The 22,093-nt window shown below is 38.4% G+C and overlaps 1 protein-coding gene across 1 annotated transcript in view; it reads right to left on the bottom strand.

Annotated features, from left to right (window-relative positions):
• Positions 1-20,644, bottom strand: part of ARID2 (AT-rich interaction domain 2) — a 107,652-nt gene extending 87,008 nt beyond the window's left edge. The window contains exons 1-3 of the mRNA XM_030450569.1: positions 19,640-20,644; positions 19,386-19,479; positions 18,118-18,215 (exon numbers count right to left, since the gene is read on the bottom strand). Coding sequence (XP_030306429.1) covers positions 18,118-18,215; positions 19,386-19,479; positions 19,640-19,731 — 284 coding nt within the window. The 5' untranslated portion in view covers positions 19,732-20,644. The remainder of the gene's footprint in view (positions 1-18,117; positions 18,216-19,385; positions 19,480-19,639) is intronic.
• Between the last annotated feature and the right edge of the window lie 1,449 nt (positions 20,645-22,093).

Raw genomic sequence — 22,093 nt, 5'->3', positions numbered from 1 at the left:
AAGCCAGAAGCCAATTTCATCCTCCCCATCATCAAAAGATGGGAAACATCACAGTGTTTGTCCAGTTTCCTGTGTTTAAAAAGGAAGAGGAGAAACCAGCACAACTGCAAAAATTTCAGAAGAGGAAGGTCTTCAGAAAAACCACATTGTTTTTTCTCCACCATCACTACTCTTGAGTCCTAAAGAAAGAACTTCTGTATCATCCTGCCTACAGTGTATGTTACTCCTTGCTCTTTCGACAGAGGCCTGGGTGCCATTCATACTTAGTTATCATTCTGACAAGCTGTCAGAATAACCTGAAGAATGCAAATAAAGGAGAGAGAAAGTGAAAGACAATTTTAACTACCTAAAATGCAGACAAATCAGAAGGTTACTGTGGGACAAACAGAAGGCACTCTCTACTACAGTGCTTTGACCTTGCCAAACTGCAGTAGTTCACTACAGGCAATAGTAGTTCTGGAATTACCTGAATGGAAAAGGTAAGTAAGCAACTGCTAGCAGATTTCCTACTAGGTTAAATGTAAGACAACTTACCTCTGTCTACAACTATGCATAATTAAAGCAAAAATCCAGAACAAGAAGCCATATCCTTTTTAATTTTTAGTACTTCTACAAAAATTGTCCTTGAAATAAGTGCTTCTGACATTTTTGGAACAAAGGAAAATTATTATTTGTTAACATTTTTTTTCCAGAGTTTAAGGGTCTTCTTTAAAAGCAAACAAGAATATTTTCCCTCCAAACCATTTTCCAAGTAACTTCACACTAAGAGACGCTCTTACCAAAACTGTACAATCATAAAATTCTATCCTGCTAACTATAATTTGCAAATAATACTGCATTTAAATATATGATTCACTTCAGAGATGTTTTTATTATTGCAACACAATGTCGACCTTTAAAATATTTTTACTTTCCATAACTATTAGCTGATCTAAAAAATTCATGTTGTAAAATCTTATCATATATTAATATTTTGTAGTAAATGCATATTCAGAACCATTTGTGTACCAGACTTAAATCTCTTTTATATGGTGTATATTTAGTATACAGAGTAGTTCGCAAATGTACAATAGCAACGTAAGCACGTTTTGAATTAATAAAATTACTTTCAGTATGTTTACTAGACCACACACCTTACATAAAATCCAACATACTGAAAACAGGGAACCCTGGCACTATTCACTGACCCACTTCGAGAACATCCCGTTTAAAAATCTATAGGAAGCAGCATTATTCACCTGCTTGAGACAAAAGGCAAACAGAAACATCACTGGTCTTTAAGTGACAGTTAAAACATCACTATGTAAAAGCTTAATCATAATTCCTTCCTGCTCTTCCATACAAGTGATATGCAGACATCATCAGCTTTATACTAGCTATAAATTTGACACTTCTGCTGTCCTTATGGTGTCTGATTAAAAAGCACTAAAGTAGCTTCTTCACCATGTCTGCTGGAAGGCAACTGATGCCTTCTGTTCATGAACAACATATAATATTAAAATTAGGACAACAGTTGAGTCACTCCAACTACAGGTGAAGTAACTTACTTATTTTTGAGATCACTATGTAAGATAAAGCCTAAAACTGATTGATCTTAATGTTAAAGCAAATCAATCACTTTTAGACTGGATAAAGAAAAATATGCTTATCTTTTTTGCGTATGAGTACTGCTTACTCCACTGCTGGAAGAAAGGCCTAAATACAAGAAGACCAGTACCTCGAGGGAAAGTTTACAAGCAAGTAAAAAAACCTACATAATCAGAGCATCCTCAAACTACTTTTTATGCCTCTGCATAAAAATGCAAAAGAAACAGATTGAGGACAAGCTTGAGAAAGGTTAAAGAAAAACTGCCTACTAAAATGTGCTGATAACCATATCATATCCCTGATTAATCAGGACAATGGCAGTTATGTTTTAAGTCATCTACACAAATTACAACTACTATCATTAAAAAAGAAGGTTCCAAATTATAATCTAAACATCCATTACATTTTAACATAATGCAAAAAGACACATTAGAACTTCCTATTCCAAGGTAGAAAATTGCTGCTTTGTGAGAAAACTTTATCAGATCCATACTTTCCAAGATAGAAGCTCAGAGACACAAAGCACCAGCTAGCCCACGATGAAGTAGTCTTCCATTGCCATAATTTTGTTTTCAGTAAAGAACTTTTAAAAAACATCTTTAGCCCAATCAAATGTCTCCGATATGAAGTACTACACTTGTTGTACAATTGCAAAATACAACTCCAACAATTCATTTTCAATTCAACAAACTTTTGTTGTAAATAACATTTGTTTAAATTGAATGGAAGCCTGCAACATTCATGGTGAGAACTACAGTATATGAGAATAAACACCCTTTCAACTGAACACCTTTTGTGTCAACTTCACATACCACGCTGCATTACTGAATATGAATATGTATTTTTTTCTAAGATGACAACACATCTGTTTTACCATAAAAGTGAGAAACACTTATGGTAGCAGTGCTCAAACTTTTCCTTAGGTAAATATACCAGTTCAGACTCAGGACTGTGTTTCTCCTTACATATCCTCCCAATTACAGGTCAAAGTGTATGCAAATAGAAATGCAATACAGTCTGACTCCACCCACAGACTGCATTTCAACCTTGATTATTAAGAGAAGTAGGGTGTTATAGGGAACATCCCAAGAGGCAGTTGAGAAGTAGTTGAAAGACTCAGTTTTGAATTTCCAAAGCACTAATGCAGTACATGAAAAAGTGGTGGAAAATGAAGCACTTGCTCAAAAAGATGCCACTTGCTCAATAGCGTTAGTGATAAAAAGCATACCTGTTTTTCTTAGACAAAGTTTAAGAAGGAAAGCTCAGCTCTACAGATCCTCGTTTCATATTTAGATTGACATTCATTTCTCTCTAATTTTTCCTTCATGTTGAAGTCTGTATATTCGACTCCTTAATTAACATACTGGAACATGAGTGCACAGAAAGATGCATGAAGGTTGAGATAAATAGGGGAAAAAAGTAAAGCAATGGTGGCAGTCACATTCAGCAACTAAATACTGTTCTTCATTGACATGATCTTGCAGGACCATACTTCCATGAGATTTCCTTCCACTAAGTGAAGATGTTCTGGCCCTGTGAGCAGGAGATGGATTATTGCCAGGCACCACAGTTGTGGTCTCTGAACTGATCAGCACTTATATTTTAAGAGAAGTCTGTTACAGCAAGACATTACACTTAAAAGTAAAAAGAACAAACAGAAACTGTAAATGGTACATTCACTGACAGGCCTTTTTTTTTTTAACACCATTTGAATGTCTTAAAAAAAAAAACTCAATAGGACGCACAGAAAAAAAAATACCACAACACCAACAAACAAACAAAAACCCCAGAACAAAACACCAACAAAAAAATCTTGGGTATAAGGGAATAAATACAAACCATTACATAAATAACTTCTCAAACATCCCATTATATGGCTCCTGGACTTTATCAACTTTAGGCATTTCGGTTCCCACTGTAAGAGATACCAGACTATCGAGGACCGTGAGCTGTGGCAGAACCTAATTTAAGAGTATTTGTTTTCAAATGCCACTCCACTCCCTCTCTGACAAAAGGTCCAAATCTGTACTAAGAATTCCCTTGTTCCCTTACTGCTCGTATGTTACAAAATTTCCTAACCATGAAGCATTCTACACTTCCTATCATACATTCTATTTTCAACCTTAACTGCCAATTTTATATTACTCATAACCAGCCGTGTATCTCCTCTCTCATTATTATTAACTCCATACTATTTTGTACTCTTTTCACCAAATATCCTAAAGGTACTATAATAATTTTGTTTGACTATGTGTCTTGATCACACAGGAATTTTTCATGGTCAAGGGAAATGTTTCTAAGTGTAATTCAGTCTCTTCTGCACTCTCTCCACAAATCTACCTGTCTCAGTACTCGTAACTTTTGGTATCATCCTTGGGTGAATTCTGCCATTTTATTATTGCTTCCTTAATCATCAATGCATGATATTGTCTCAATTACATTTTTTGCATAGAAAACCTACATAGACAAACATTCTTCAAGTCAACCTCTGCCTGAAAGCTCTCCTGTTCTAGAACCACTCCTGGCAAAACTTCCCAATTTGGCTTTCTTGAAATTACCACAAAAATAACAACTTCTTTCATCATCATGTACCTCCATTTTAAAACTCAGTAAGATCCTCTAATCTTTCTCTCTCTTCCTCATTTAATATCCACATACATACTACTCTGAGACGTTCTGAAGTTTTTACTAATTTGATTATTCTCATTAAATTGCTGCTCCATTTTAAGCGCTAGCCAAAACCTCTATTTATCTACATCTATAAACAACTTCCAAGAAGACAACACAACTGTTAAGCCCTGAAATATCTAAGTGACAAGATCGATCTACTGTAGTAAAAATCTGCTAAAAAGGGGGAGAAAGATATCAAGAATTAATACTTGCCTAAATGTGTGGAACCTTTTCCCATATATTCTCTGTGTTGCTCTTCCTACTTAGCCTATAATGGGGCTTTCCTGGGTATGCCTGACAACCTCCAAAAATTTCAAAGGAAGGCAGATAAAAAACTCCACTCTTTTCAGACAATTAACCATAAGGCAATATAAAAAACATAATAAACCTGAACTTCTAAAAATAAACAAATAAATAAACCAACAGCAGAACTAGACAATCCAAGATCAGAACCTGCTAGCTTGTCTCTCAGCTGCAAGTGCAGTTAGTGGAACTCTCTACCATTACACCCCACCTCTCCCTACCCCGAAGGAGCCCTCACTGCCACCAAAAACCCCAAGAGCAGAACTTAGACCACTACTAGGGGCAACCAGCAGCACAGCAGCCACTCAAGAGGACAGCAGGACTATCTGCTTGAAAAAGGATACCACAAGCTGCTACGCAAGATAACAACAAGAATTTCTGATGTACATAGGCCAGAAAGAATTACGACCTATGTTCTTTTTTCCACTCTCCTCTAGGCACTGAGGCAGGGCATAGATAAAGGACATAGGTATCCATTTTAAAGAGTATGTTGTTTTTATTCTTTGAAGGCATCAGTGTGGCTGACAGCTTAACTGAGTGGCAATAAACACTATTGCTAAACACAAAATTACATTATCTTTTAGTTAAAAATAAAATATTTAATAGCAAAAAGCATTCCATTCATAGCAGAAACAGAAACAATGTAGCTGTATAATTTCTGTGTAACATGGTAGAAATTGCAGAGTTGCAGGAAAAATACAGTTCCTCCCCATCTCTGACCTGCCCTCTGTCTTGATCAGAACAACTCAGATTCCAAAACTTGGTGTGTTTTTAAACAACAGTAATTTTATTCACTCTGCTTAGAGCAAGCTAAGCTTAAAATACTCTTTCCAAGTTACACAAGTCTAAGACCCAAGACAAGCAACTGTTTTATATCACAAATGATCAAACACTGTCAAAGAATACTTTGCACCTACTTCTACCCCTATGAACTGAGCTTGGTCTGTAAATCTTTGTGTTTACAGGTGTAAAAAAAATTTCTTGCATTTTTAAAGACTGCTTTATTAAATCTTGTTGAACAGTCATTCTTAATATATGTGTAATGTTAATGAATGTTATGCCTCACATTCTGAGACAGAAAGTCCATGCAATCTATCTCAAACTTAAGCTTCTAGTCTTGTATATGCTATATAATAAAATTTATGCTTTTCTTATGTAATCAAACAAAATATCAATAAACATTACTAATTATCTCACAGTGACAACAGGAACTATATCCTTCTTAGCTTTCTAAAGTACAGTAATGCTCATGAAGAAATATTTTCAAAAGATGAGATCTTTCTCCCTCTGCAAGCTCTTTAAGGAAGAGATAAAATACTTTATTTGATTATATGCAGGTTTATGCCTTTATGATACTTTAATACAAGGACAGAAGTAACAGTAATTGTGATGATGATAGTTTTTTTTAAACCAAAATAAAAGTGGTAAATTCAGTATTAATGAAAAATATAAACTAAGAGAAGAGAATTTAATTCTGTTTATCCAGCACTGATAGTGCAAGCAAGGATGCGGAAGAACCACTCGAATGTCCATACCAGTAAATCAGAACCTCACTGTAGAAAGCTGGAGACCACTCAGCACTCTATAAATGCCAATCTTCACTAAGGAGCAACCCAGCATCTGGGCCAGAAGTCAATTTATATCCAGTGGCCAATTTAAATGAGGGAGTTGGTCATTAAAGACTAACTTACCAGCATTTGATTACATAACCCCTCCTTTTCCTTCTACAGTATCTACCCCATCCACCCTTCCAAGCAGTGCTCTCTCCACCAACATTCCCACATCCCTGCCTCCTCACCCAATGCATGAACGCACCCAGCTCACTTTATATTCGCATTCCTTCCCTTTGCAATTTGTCTGTCTGTGCTCAAACAGTTTTCTTTCCCCCTCTTGCTAAAACACCTCCAAATACCACATCTTCCCTTTTACTTGGCCTAGCGGTGACTGAGAAGCAGAACAACTGGAGGCAGAGTTAGCACCCACTCCGAGTAGTCAGCTTCCCCGTGGGGAGGCACAAGTTCCTTCTGCCATCCAGCAGCCCAGCAGTACACATGAACATTGGGATCAGCTGGCTCTGCCTGGTCAGGAGATGTTTGTCTTCCAGATAGGCAGCTGTCAAGTCAAGAAATACATGAAGGCTCTGAAGCCACAAACCATAGCAAACAAATACCACCAGAAACTAAAAAGTCTTAAGGGAGAAGATGGAATATTGAGAATTACTCCCACCTGGTGGCCTTCTACAGCAGAATCCTGCACAATATACCCTTTAAAGTTTCATCTTGTAAGGCAGTAAGATCATCAATCCCATACACTTATATCATTGCTGTATGTTATATGGTGTGTAAACAATCTAATTAATGTAGTGTCTACTTCACTATAGCTTTCCATCATTAGTTCCACGATATAAAAAAGGCTTTAATCACATTTATTTTGATGTTGTGAGTACTTTTAGTTGGCAATACACACTATACTAATGAAATTATGAGTAAATTGTTTGATAAGTTTCTGAAAACAAGAAGTAATACCAACAGCTTCTTGTTTTCCTTACTTAGCTACATCACCAAGAAGCCCCCTTTTCCCCCTCAAAAAAAAAACAAGCTTAAATTGATTTACTTATAAAAAAACAAATCCTAGTGCTTTCATAAACTCTTCAAATAAAACAACCACCAAACCTGGAGTCTGCAATGTCTGCTTACATGCAAAGACCTCCCGTGGACAAGTAAATAAATTAACACTGTTTACACCAATTTCAGTATCTTAAGTTTTTAATGTATTTTTGCTGATTCCATTTTTTTCAGTCTCTCTCCTTGCTAAAGCATGAACATTTCATGTTCATATTCATGATCCAGATCCTAGACATCTGACCAGTACAAACACACTTGTACAAGCACAGAACTGACTCCACACAAGATGCCACCTATTTTTGCCAAGCTTTGAAGAAGGATGAGATTCTCCCTAAGCAGATCTCCAGAGAACTCCACATGGGCAAAAGTCTGCAAGCAGAGCTCTTACAGCAGACCTACAGAAGCATCAAGTCACCATAAAGCTAACAGAATAATTTTGCTTTCTACCATGCACGTAAATTTATGGTCAATCATAATTTTAAATGACATCGCACACAAATACCCATACAGAAATATATTAGTATATTCAGGAGAGATTTTTTATTTACAGTTACATGCAGAACAGTTGATTATTTTTAAGTCACCTTTTTTTTGATCCTACTTAAGAAGCACTTGCTTCAATAGCTGAACCAACTCTGTTTAGAATTAAACCCCTTATTAGGAAAATGAAAACTATTACAGAAAAATGGGGTTTGTGTACTGGTAATATAAAAAACTAACTACAAAAAAAATCTTTTATTCACCTATGACAACAAACATTTTTCTAGTAATGTAACTATATTTCAGTAATAACAATATATGGACTACAGGACATATTAATGAAGCAATACTGAAGGTGATGAAGTTACTGTCACCAAGTATTTTGTTTTGATTTTCTACTATGATTTCATACACACTGACTAACATAACTTCTTTATAACAGATAAGTTCATGTTATATAAACAGAAGCACATGGCATTAAACAGGATAACGAGTCTAACTATGTTTGAAAAAAATCAAGTACTTGGGGGAAAAAAGCTTACTAAAGGTATTCCAGGCTGTATGGTAGTTAAGGCCCTGTATATTCTTCAAATCCAATTTAACACAATAATTCACTGTTTAGGGGGTCAGCCTTTTCAAGTAATTCTGTTCAGGAACAAAATCTTCACCAAAAAAATTAATTATTTCTATACCTTAGAGTTACAGAAATGACCTTGGAAGAACAAGCAAAGCACACACCAACACTGCAATGCCTGACTGAGTCTGCAGAGCACCTGCAAGCATACTTTCCAGGTATGTGAAATACCCTTTAGATATGGATCCAGTGAGTTCTGCATGTCCACAGCTGCAGATTATTTTTTTTTTCAGGTACCATGGAATCTATTCTCTTTTTGCTGTAAAATTCAGTATTTTACTGTTGCTAGGTACCTGACATTAAGCGCTTTGTCCTCTTGCCCTTTTGCCTGCATACACCTTCTCTTCCCTTCAATTTTTACAATTAGGAATTCGTTCGATTACAGTAAATATTCCATGTGCGGTCAATAGGCACAGACATCAAGGTGTCAAGGAACAGAAGATTAATTCCAACTTGAAGTCAAAGATTGAGAAGATGATGAGAGATTGAGCAGAGAATGAGAGACAAAATGACCTGTGGGCTAGGCAGTCATGGTAAGCAGTAAAGCAACAGTGAATCCCCCTCAGCCCACAAGAAAAGGAGACGATTTCTGAACTGGCCCACGTGTGTAAAGCCATAGAAGCCAAGAAGCAGGGAAAGGATGCCCAGAAAGTGCACTTAAAACCTTCTTAGAAATAACTAATATTGAGATTAATCAGTTACCGTGCTGAACTGCATATATATATATATATATATATGAGGGGGGGTAAAAGGTATCTCACAGTGATACAACAGTTTAATACTGCCATGGAATTTATTGCCATTTACCACAGAGAGTACAAGAGTCTATTAGGAAGAATATTCTCTAGAGACAAGGTTAAGGTTGCACATTCATACTTAGATGAGGTCATGCCTTTTTCAGGTATTTACTTGGCAACTGTAGCATTATATGAGCCTACACTGTTAGAAATGTGAATTTTCCTGGATTTCATAGATAGTACTGGAAGGAGAAATGTGTCCAAAAAACAGCTATGTCATCTCAAGTTGTTTCAGAGCTCTACTATACTACTTCCCAAAATTACAGAGGATGCATACAAATTCTGTTATGTGGCACTGTTTACCTGTCCATTGCCTGGATTCTACATCATTTAACTCAGGTCACTAGAACCCAGATACTCCTGTGGAAAATAATTATGTAAGTGAAGAAGTTACATAAGTTTTTTTCCATAGGTTTTCTTTTAATACAAGTGTATTTAAAAAAAAATAAACCCCCCTCTACACACTTCTGTACCTATCCTAGGCCATAACAATTAATAAACATAGAACATGCTAGATTTACTCCCAAAATAAACTGTTCTTATTTAGCTTAATTAAGCCCCTGGGATATATCCCAAATGAAAAGTTACCCCCAGATATTACGTCCAGGAATACATTTTGCTATAGCACTTCACCGAAGAACATTCATAGAGCTATTCAAAGTCAGTCGTATGATTTAGTGGTTTATAGAGCTGAGAATCTCTACACGTGGATTATCATGGAAGCAGAGCAACCTTTGGACTGGGAGGCAGAGGCCAACCAGCAGACGTCACAGCACGTAACAACGGAGAAATTTGTGCACCCATAAGTATGATCCATCTGAACTTCAGCAAACAAACATATGAAAAGTCCAGCAAATGCTCGAAGTGAAAAAGTCTCTCGGAATCTAATCAGAACAATCGCCTTCCTTTACAAGATTTTTATGCATTTTAGGCAGCTGTGGCTTGACAACTACATTAAATTACCCTAGAATACTACTAATCTGAACAATTGCTCCTCCCACATCAATAAAAAGGGAAAATAGTATGAACACAGTTCACTCTTGCAGACACACATGCTCCAGTGCATCATTCCAAAGAACTTGACTCTATTATAGTAGAATGCAATCTCTCTTGCAGCATAGCTAGCTTGCTACAATTTATCTGGAGTTAAAATACGTGCATGCACATTCGGCTTAAAGATAGAAAAACAAGAAGTAGAGAACTCAATGTCACTATCCTGCTGCTGAAAATCTAATTCAGGTCTTCTTAGACTTGAACTCATTGCTCCAAGGTCTTTCAGATCTGATACCTAGCTCACTAATCTAGTACCTCAGGCAAAGCCTAAGCTATTCTGGGTACCATCTTGCTGTTTTATTATCCTTCCTTAAGATAAGCTTCTTTCTTTAAACTGTTCCAATATTTCTCTGCTTAGGTATCCCAAGTTTATTTATTCCCTAAGGAATAAAGATTCTTCTTCCTCTCATCTCTGCTATATTTTCTGCTTCTCAACACTGCAGAGGGCAAACGAGCTTACGAATAGTTTTATTTTCCTCATATATTCCTAATTTATATTCATTTTCAAATATTTAAGATATGACATAGAAGCATGAAGAGCTGCAATCCCTGCATTAAAGAGCTTAGTCTCACACTCCTCGGTGTGAGAGGTAAACAACAAACATCAGTATATGCACTTTATAAATTTGAATAAAAAGAAGGCAAACTATTTAACTAAGGCCACACAACATATATACATACATACATACATATCAGACTGATGACAAGAAACAAGATCATGTGATGGAATTTCTGGCCTATACCCAATTCCCCCTATAAACTATACGTCTTCTGTTAGTGTGGACTGGTACTACAGTTACTCCAAGTAGGCCCATTTAAACTGCAAGACCAGTCAGACACTCTGAACAAGCATTTTAAAAAAAAAGCACAGCAAAACAAAACACAATCTATTCTCATAATGTTATATACTTATTTTTCCATTTTCCAATTCACAGAACATTATCCTGGTTTACTTTTCCAAACAGTGCTACCTCATCTATTGATTAAAGAGGAATTTTAAAAGACAGTCAATCATAGTAGCCCCCTTTTATGGATGGTTTCACTAAGGCTCAGGAAAAATAAATCTGCTTGTCAGAACTGGATTCTAATATTATTGGTTTTAAAAAAGGCTTTACTGTAGTTGGATTTCATTCTTATTTGACATGCAATCACCTGTAGAATTTAACAAATTGTATTTCCCTATTTCATTACTTGGGAAAGTGGGGAAGGGGTTAGAAAAGAAAAAAAAAAATAAAAAGATTAAAGTCTTTTCTGTTGAGACTTAGCTGCAAACAAACATGGTAATTAAAGCCAATTATCTTTAAATAAAATTTTAAAAGGTCTTAAAACACCTTTCTTAGCCCAGGCTTATTCAGCCTTACAAGGAATGAAGCAATATCCTCACATTCCACATACATTCCTGATTTAGTCGTAATATGCTTACGATTCATTCAAACCTAACATGTTACCATAGCTATTCATAATTTTAAAGCATAAATTAATTTTGATACTATTTTAATTGACTATTAGAAAATAGTCTCAATATTTAAACTTTCCACCAATTATCTGAAGATTTGGTAGGACCTGAAAGTCACCAAAGTTACTACATCACTGCCAGAAACTCATTCTTTGTAGGTCATTAGGTGACATCTGTGTAGATAAGCTTTCAAGTTAAACAATCAGAATTCTGTATTAAAACTGAAGAACAACATTCACTCCTCCCCAAATAAACCAATATATTTCAGCTTAGCAGCAGTGATTTAGGTCATTTCCAACAAAAAGCTTGCAGAAAAATAATCAGGGAGGGAAACTACATTAACATTCATCGCACTAATTTTTCACTACATTTTTCATCAGTAACTGTTTCAGAAACTTTGATAGAGGCCAAACTCATCTGCATAGTGACGAGTATCACAGCAGCGCTCTAAGAAAGCACAATTTTAAGGCAGCTATGTTTCCTTTCACCTGCTGCTTGATCTCCTCAGAAGAGGCCTAATGCAAATTCTGCATTACACAGGTTCTGTTTTCTTTTGAATAGAACTTTCCCAGAAACTCTGACAACATCCACCCAAATGAGTAACTCCTACTGGGAGACATGCTAAGATTTTAACCACCAACATACTTGATTCCCCTAAATAAAGCTTTGTAGTATGAACAGTAACTGGTCTTGACTGCATATGTTGCCTGCATCATTACAGGACAACTAAAACAAATTTCCCCCTCCAACTATGTAAAATACTCACTTCACCCTTAAAAGCAAGGCCTCAGACATCTGACTGAAATACACATTACAATTCTTATCTTGGGGAGGGGATAATTCTAAAAATAAATCATAAAATGGTAATCCATACATCTGTTTCCTGTCTTGACGATGACTGCAGAATTTGTGACAAAATTAAGAGCAACATACTCAAGTGAAGTCTGTAGTGTTGCAATACAAGTCTAGCTATGCAAGATGAAAGCCTTTATTACAGTGTTATTCAAGGATGGACAGAAGCTGTAAGGTCATGTAGGCCATTTCTCAGCCAGCTCTGGCTTGTTATCTATTGCACATGGATCGGGGTCTTGGACAGGATAGTTTTGAATGACCCATGGTGTGGGTTTGCCCCCTGCTCTGCTTGGCATACTATTCAAAAGGTATACAAAAATATCTTGAGGCTTTTTGTGCTGCTATCTGCTCTGAATTTTCTCCCTCAGTTTCATCTCAGTTTACACGTTAACACAGCCTCTTATTTTATCGAAAACTAATCTCCCTTGGAAGTATTTAGGCCCTTCAAAAATGCTTGTCAGAGACCATTTCCCCCTCTCACCCTAAATGTTCATTTAGCCAAGCAAAACATTCGCTTCTCAGTAAGTCTTTTGAATCAGTCCCTTCAGTCTTTCTAACATTTTGTTGCTCTTCTCTTAAGCTTCTGTTAAGTTGCCCCACCTGTTGCAAAGGCTCTGAAAGTAAAACAGTACTCCAAATACAGTCACACAATCTCACACAAAAACTCATCTCCCAGTTGTTCAATGCCTCTGTGGATGCAATCTAAACTCGTTCTGATTTTTACAAACTCTATATATCATATTGCAGACTGAGGCCTGTTCTTCCTGCCAGAAGCATGCACAAATCCCTTTCATATGAACGGGAGTTGGGTGCACACAACTGACAGGATTATCAGGTCCATGGAATCACTCCTATCCCTTTTTCAGCGATACTGCTTTCCAGGTTATTCCCTCACAATGAATACCTGTTTTGGATTACTGTTCCTCAGCTGTTTTAGCTTGCATTTACCAAACTAAATCTCATTTGTATTTCCCAACAATGTGCCTCATTTCTTTAGATAACCTTTTCTTTTCTGCCCTGACTTGTGTTTAACTCTTCCCACTATCATTGTCCGCTAATGTCATGTGTGACAGCCTCTTAGAATTAATCAAGCCAAACACTGAATATGCCTAAAATGGCTAAACTTGTATTAGTATGTGTATATATAAGCTCTGATGTTACTCTTTTAGCACCTAAAACGGCTGTGACTCATCAAATGTATTCTTTATTCTATTTTAGTTTATGGTCCTTCACCCAATTTTTTATTCAGATTACTACACATGTACATCAATAATTTGTTCGTGAGAGATTTTGATTTTTTTTTAAATTTATTTAGAAAAGATTTAGCATACTACTACAGCCAAAACTTTCTCTTCATTCACTGGGGCCTTGTACATGCATCATACCTGGCAAGTGAGCCAGTCCTGTGCTGCTCCACACTCACTGATCTATCTGTAGATGCTGTTGCAGTATCAGACCCTAATTCTCAACACTGAGCAAGAATAACAATGAAAACTCTTTTAAAAGTAATTTTGCATGGAAAATTCTAGGTTACCTATTATTTTTTCCCTAATATTTCTGCCATTATTTTCCTAGGAATGGAATCCCTTAAATTTATCTAGATCTTCAAGTCATGCCTTTTTTTCATTTCCCTCCCTTCCACCCCTTTTTTTTTAATAATTAAAGAAATCAGTACTGTTAATTCAATCTCTCAGTGGTATCTTGAAGGTAATATTACTTTAAAATACCTTCAGATCTTCCAATAACTCCCTCTATTTGTTGTCAATAACTGTTTCGTATGGTCCTGATTTTTAACTGCTCAGACTTTTTCATCCTAACATACATGGAATTTCAGTAAATTCAGCATATTCGCTTGTCTTATAACACCTTTATGCAACTACTCATTTATGAACTGATCTCTTCCTTTTCTACTTGACTTCCCCTTCGTTCCTAATATTTACAACAGTAAATTCTCATTCACCTTTAACTAGTACTAACACATTTCTGCTGCCTTTACCAGAAGCTCACAATACACACCTGCTAATCACCATACAGAAATTCTATGCAGAACTGAGACTGAAACTTATTTTACCTGACATTTAGTCAACTCTTTCATATAATTTTTCTTAATGCAGATAAATGACTGCTAAAGCAAACTAATTTTACTTTACTCAGGCAGACTTCACTTGCACATTTAGTTTATAAGGTCTTTCACTTCCCAAGAATAGATGAAGACCCACAATAAAAATAAATGGATTGCTTAGGCTCACATGAAAACCAAAAGGACCTTACACTAACTTATGAGGTCACATCAACCCAATTCTTTGTAGGACTGTAACCTTATCAACCATTAACATAAAAAACAGGCTGTATTTCATGTTAACTTTCTTCTCACCTTCTGTATGTTTACCAACTAACAAAAATGTAAAACCATGCCCACATTACCGATGTTTACATTTAAACATATTAAAATATTAAAATATTTCCATTAACATTATAAAATAATCTTTAGAGAAGCATTTAGAAAATGCTTTACTAATTCACCTCAATTGAGATGAAACATCTAATTTGCACTACATCCAAGGGAATTACACTCTCTGATGCTGGAGAGACTTACAGAACTACATTAACAAGTACAGTCTATCAATGGTTATCGGCACTGTGGCTTTTGACTGCTCACTAAGAACCACAGTGCATAAATTACTTCACCTGTCAGAGTGCTCAAAGCAACACAGGCACAAAGTTTGAATGTTTCAGACTTTCCCTATTATAAGTAACTCTTTCCAGTGAGAGAAAAGAGAGGGCGGTGAAAGGGAGAAGGGGTAGATAGGACTGTCCCTTATACATTGTGTATTGCCTATCACAAAGTCCATGAGAATTAAATCAGAAGTTTAAACAATTCACAGCTTGACAAACAACCCCACAGACACCTAGGAAAATTCCACAACAGTCAAAATTAAAAAGATATTTACACAAAAAAGACACACCGGACAACTTCCTAGAAAAAACATAACCTGATGATTTTATAGCAAAATCTTTGGTTTGATCAAGCCAACAAGATTACTGCATCACACAAATAATTCAACTTTCTAAATTATTTACACAGTAGTGTTAAGTCAAAAGACAGCATTATTGGGGATGAAGCAGAAAAATGAGCAACTGGTCCATGTAGCTTGAGATCTTATCTCAGCGAACATAGTATGCCAGATGTTTCATAGAAAGAAGCAACTTTCATCAAAAACCATCACAAAAATCAGATCTGCAAAAGTATACATGTAGGTGCACATCACTGAATCCCTCTGAATCCAACAGCATCCCATCTGCCATGCAGAATAAGAATTTTATATGAAGTTAATAGGCCTCAATTTGTTTGGCTTTGTTTGCAAAGTCATTTCAATAGTGAAGCCAAGATTATAGTCATATTTGAGACTCAAAAAGAAATATTTTTTCCAAGGGTAACTGCTCAGCAGTTCATTAAAATCTAGCCCTGTAAGAAATGTCAGGTTATGTTCTTCAACACAGATAAACAAGACCCTTATCACAAATCCATCATTAGAGCATTTTTTTCTTTGCCTATAACCAAATATACCCCCATAAATCTTCTAGTGTAAAACTCAACAAATGATAGCCTAGCAGAGATACATGTGTATATACAGTCTTACTGCTGCACACATGAGGAGGTGAACTCAGCTGGGAGACAGTCTGCATCAAACTTAAGATTATGAGAAGCAACAGTGAGTAAAACAGTAATCTAGAAAAAACAAAACCAACAACAACAAAAAACCCAAAACAAAACCAGAAACATAGCAAGCACTAAAAACCAGCAACCTTCACAGTTTATTTCAGAATGGCCTAAGTAAATCACAGAGATTATGATAAAAGACATTTTTAAAGATTCTTCATTATAACTGTTAACCAAGTTTTTTCTACATTTCAAATAAATAAGTAAAAAACTTATTTTTATGTAATCATTTAACAATATCTCCAGCAACTGTATTTTAAATGTCAATACCAGCATGCTAATAAAAAAAATATTTTTGAAAGTCTGACTCTAAATTAAAAAGTAGTCTCTTACTAAAAATTAATAGTAATTAGAAGGCTAAATTAACATAAATTGTGTTAACTGTCACCGCATATAAATGATTTCAAAATACAGACATAAACACAAATGACATACAACCTACTACTCAAAAAAGTTAGGCCATTCAAACATTTATAAAATATAACAAGGAAAGGATAAAATTAAAAAAAACTAAAATATTAGAAATTACATATAAAATGCAGTGAAGTAATGCAGTACATGGTCCAACAGAAAACCTCAATAAACAAATAACTATTTCTTATGATCCAACAAATCTTCAACAGCAACAGTAGTAGAGGGGGAAAAAAAAAAAAAAAAAAAAAAAAAAAGACCTTAAAGTGAGCTTCCTATTTCATTCCTAGGCCTGCTGGCAAACATAAACTTTGCTAAGGCTATTAACAATGGTAATTCCTTTTCTTAGTCTGGATCTTAAAGCAATCATATGTCACCACCAAAAACAAAAAACAAAAAGAAAAAAATTCAGGAACTACAGATATCTGACTAAGGTTTTCCAGACATCACTGTAACTCAATAACTGCTCCACTGTGCTATGAACTCTACAGCTTCAAGCTGGAAGTCAATCTAGGACAACCAATAGAAAGTGCACCTGTACAATTACTGCATTTCCTAATTCAGGAGGCCAAACTAGAGACAGATAAAGCTTGTGTGTACTCCGATCACCAAAACATAAGCCCAAAAGCCCATACATATTTTGTACATACTGTACATCTATATAATCATTAATTGCAATGAAAAATACCATTTATACAATTCAGAAAGAGAAAATTGCATTCCTTAACTGATGTATATAAAACTCTATTCCAAATGAAATATAATTGTCTGTATGTAGCACCTAAAACCACTATATATGCAATCATTTAAAAATCTTTCACAACAAATCATCACCAAAGTTCATAAAAAATATTTTAAAGAATCATCTGATCATTAACACACACAGTAATTTAAAATATTCAATATGAACTTCATGCTACATTAAAAAATAACCTGCATCACACACAAAAAAACAAGTATCATTTCAAGGGCTGAAATCTTATTTTTTAAAAACTGCAGAAATCTTTTTCTCTTATTTAGCTGTTTGTACTGTAAAATAAAAAGATATTGTATGCTGCTAGTAATTGACATTATAATTTATCTAAAGCAGTCTACCTTCCTGCAGATGCATTTTCATTCAACGTCTGACCCCACTGAGCAGTAAACAAGTTTACATGTATCAACACATTTCACTGCTCCAAAAATTAAGCTAAGTTTCTGTAACTACAATAACATGATCTCTAAGTAACAGCCCTTTAGTACTGTCGTCCTAAAACCATCAATAAAAATGGCTCTGACATATATTGTTTATATACTTGGTATCTCTTCAAAGTTTTAAGGCTTGCAGATGTAAAATACAAATAAAATAACTACAAAACAAAATTACCTTTAACTGATCACTGCACCAGACCACTGAGGAATTTCAAGTTCTTTCTGGCTTATTTTATAGCATTTTTAAAGAGTAGGGGTATTTTTATTATTGCAAACACTGAAAACCAAATATAATCCCACACTCAAAAATACTACTGCAACAGCTTGATAGCACTCACCGCAAGTAATACTGTTTTAAAGCGAAGGCAGCGTTAGAACAACTTCTGGGAAAGTTAAACTCCTCTGCAATTTCTCCCCACTGATTCTTCTCTGATACCTGTCAAAAACAACACATAGGCCGAGATACACAACGTACACATAAACATGTCGTTGACAGCGAACATCTCGAAAAAACACAAGCTGCCATGAAGCCAGTAGATAAATATATAAAAAGAAATAAAGGCGAAGGTATATGGGATTTAGAACTATATATTTTACTGACAGTCGTTATTGTTTCCCCCTCGGGTATAATCCCGCTTCTCACCGGTATTTTACTCCATTTATTTGTTTTATTTTTTTTTTAATATATGCTTTTTTTTTGCTTTTTTTTTTTTTTTTTTTTTTTTTTGGAGGGGGGGGGGGCGCTGGGAAGGTTTGCATTGTTTTGGGGTTTGTTTGTTTTTGTTTTTACTGCCTGGACAATAACCAATCGGGAGTCCCTCTGTCGCCCCCTTTTAAATCCTAACGCGGTCCGTTAAAAACCCAAAGAAGTTTAAAATAATGCGGGGAAGTCTTGGCGGGGGCGCCCCCTGGCCTCCGGGGCGCGGGGGCGCCGTCCCGGGGGGTCCCCCCCAGACAGATCCACAGACACAGAGAGGCCTTTCTTTTGAGGCCTACATTTCTGTCCCTAGCCTTGAAGCCTAAAGATGGCTATTTGATTACACACCGTCTTGGGTGCCCCTTTTGTTATTTTTCTCCGGGAAGGGCTCGGAGGGCAGCGCCCGGTCCCCCCCGGCTGCGAGGATCGTTTCCTAGCCCATGCTCCGTGCCGATTATCGATGTTAAACATGCCCGCTAATTTTGAGTTGCACTAAAACTGCACTCAGACTCTCTCCTCTGTCTCTCCCTCTGTGAGAGGGAGACACATACACACAGAGCTGCCACCACAAGCGAAAAGAAACTGCCTCTCGCCGCCCGGAGCTCTCTGCTCCCTCCTCGCCTTCTCCCGGGGAAGGGGGGCAGGGGCCAGGGGCTCCGGCGGAGGCGGGGGAGGCACGGGCGGGGTGGGCGCCGTACCCCCGGGTCCCCCTTCATCGCTCCACCGACAAGGCCAAGCCACCAACCTGCCTGTCTGCTCGCTTCCTTCTTCCACCCCCCACCTTCTCTAACCGGCTTTAAATAGGACGGTTCCCGGCCACCCCGGCTCCCCCCGCCGCCCCCGGGGGTCAGAGGAGACTTTTGGGAAGAGGTTAGTGGGAGGGAAACCCAAATTAAAACTTCCACTCACCTTCCCAAATCCGCCTAAAGTGGTGACTCTGGTATAGAGAGCGTGAAGATCCAGCTCCTTCCCACCCACCACGGGGATCTTCTTAAAAGGAGACCTACCAAAGGAGATACACACAAAACACCACAACTTGTCAGCTCTGCCCCCTTTTCTCCCCTCGCTGGGGCTGCCGTGTCCTTCAGGGAAGGGGGTGGAAGTTGGATCTGGTCGGTTTAAAAGCCTCCCCCCCTCCCGTTCCATCTCCCCATTTTCCTCACCCTCTGCTGTGGTGAAACTGCCGCAGCTCGTCCAGGAAAGCGAGTCCCTTTCTCCGCTGGTCTGCGTGGTTTTTACCCGTCGAATTTGCCATTTTTGTATAAAAAAAAGGTTCTCGTAAAAAAAAAATCCAATTAAAAAAAAAAACCAAAAAAAAAAACGGCCGACAACAACAACAACAATCCCCGGCTCCTCCTTGTCTTTAAGAGACCCAGGTGCCCGTGCTCGGCCGGGGATCAGCCATGGAGAGGGGCTTGCTTAAAAAAAAGTTTAAAAGGAATAAGGGAGCCCAGAGAGTGTGGTAATTGCGAGTCCTGTCTCCACACAACACACAGCCAAAGAGACAGGGAGGGAGAGGGGCACCTCTCAGTAATTCCTCCTCCCGCTGCTGCTGCCTCTCTCAGCACCACAAACCCAACCGATCCAGCCTGCACATGAGACTCAACATGGTGCTGCTGGATCACACAATGAATTGGGTTACTGTTGTGGTGGGGTGGGGGGGGAGCCGGAGTGAGGTATTGACAGTGTGTGTGTGTTACAGCCGCGGCTCCATGCGATCTCCCTCTCCCTCGCTCGCTCCCTCGCTCCCTCTCTCTCACACACACACTGTACAGCTACGGCGGCGGCGGCGGTGGCGGCGGCAGCGGGATTCACTTCTCTTCTCTCTCAGACAAAAAGATCTGAGGCCGCCGTGCTTCTGCCTGGAGGAGAGCGCAACACAGCGGACCCCGGAGGGCGGTCCCGGTACTGCAGAAGGCAGCTCTAAAGGCAAAAGCCAGCACAGCCCCAGCAAGCAGTTCCTGGCGGGGAACAATAGGCTCCTCTCGCCGCTAAGGGCTCATCTGCAATGTGCCGCAAACTTCACACAAAGCCGGGCGGAAAGAGGCGAGGGAGAAGGAGAGAGGGGAGGAAAAAAACGGCTACTACCGGTTGTTCCGGGGCTAGGGGCCGGGAAAGGGCCCTCCCTTGCCAGGCTCGCGCCGATCGGCCTCTCTCCGCTGGCTGACGGCGGAGAGGGGGGGGGGGGGGGGAAGAGGAGGAGGGCAGGAAAGGTGGATTTGGAAAGCGGGGCCGAATTTTTTAATTGGACTAAACCCAACGCCCTGAGTTCAAGGGGAGAGAAAACAACAACTGAAGGGGGCACTGGTGGATTCGGACTTTGAAAAACTTTTCAGAGTCCCCTGGCCTGAGGTGTTTCCAAGGGCAGGAAGTCGCCCCGGATGGCACGGCAGGGGCGGGGGGAGCAGCAGGAACCCCCTCATTGCGAGGCGTAAGGCACTTAAAACTTCACAGCGGACAAGGCCGAGTGCTTGTCCAAGCAGGGGGTGCCCCGGAGAGGTTTGCCAGCAGGGGCGTGAGCTTTCGCTTGCTTTTTTTTTTTTTTTCTTTTTTTCTTTCTCTTGGAGAAGCCACGGCCTGTAACCAAAGTGCTTTAGGACTGCTGTACTTAAGCCATCTATATATTTCTGTATATTGATGAATGGATCATACAACATAAAATTAATGAAGGAGGAAGGCCTTGGCCCTCACCCTGGACAGGCAGTAGCCAACAGTGAGTGGCACTACAGGCCGCTTTCCCATCTGCCTGTGGTGTGTACAGTGTTTGTAAACACTTGACATGTTTTCCACACAGGGGAGCCCAGGAGAAGACCTGTACGCCGGCTGAGAGACAGCCCGGCACTGCTCGGGGCCAACAGGAGTGAAAAGGGGCCCATCCAGTCAATGGCACCTTCCCTCGAACCTTTTGCTCCTCAGGAGCAGTGAGTGGTGACCCAGGTGGGCATTTGTCCTTCCCTGTCAAGCAAACAGCCACAGGTGAGCGCTTGCTCCAGTTTAACAGACTCTGGAGGAACATTTGCCCCTCGCAACCAGTACACTGAAATCCAAGGCCAGATCGGGCCTTCAGGGTTTTTTTAAACAGAACTCCTTATTAAAGTCAGTAACGAGCTGTGTTTTAAAATCAATGGCACATTAGGGCCCCAAGTGAGCACTTGAAAGAAGGAAAACTATAATTCCTTTCTACTTCATGTACTAACTTACTTCAGGAAATAAAAGATTAAATTAAAAAAAAAAATCTTGCCTTGAGTGCAGTTTCATCTTGAACATAGCCATGGAGACATAGTAAGATGGGAAGATTTGTCCTAGGCTCACACTTTGGGGGGGGGGAGGGGTAAAAGAAATTCCTTAGTTTAAAATTAATACTCTGTATTGACAAAGTCACCCTCGCTGAGTGTGGATGGAGTGGTGGTGGCATGTGGATTTCTGTGTAAGAAATTGATAGTGTCCTACTCACTGTAGCATTGAAGAGTCCCCCCTCCCCCTAAAATTAGATCTGCAACAGATCCTGGTCTGCAGCTCCTGTCTGTGACATTCCAAGTTTCTGCTATTTCAGCAACAGTATGCGTTAAGACTCCCAAGCCCAGGATAATATAAATGAGAGAGGTTTAAAACAAGCG

Source organism: Calypte anna, chromosome 1, assembly GCF_003957555.1.
Source record: "Calypte anna isolate BGI_N300 chromosome 1, bCalAnn1_v1.p, whole genome shotgun sequence".
Taxonomy (NCBI): domain Eukaryota; kingdom Metazoa; phylum Chordata; class Aves; order Apodiformes; family Trochilidae; genus Calypte; species Calypte anna.
Note: the sequence above shows the minus strand (reverse complement) of the source record. Positions and strands in the feature narration are given on the sequence as shown.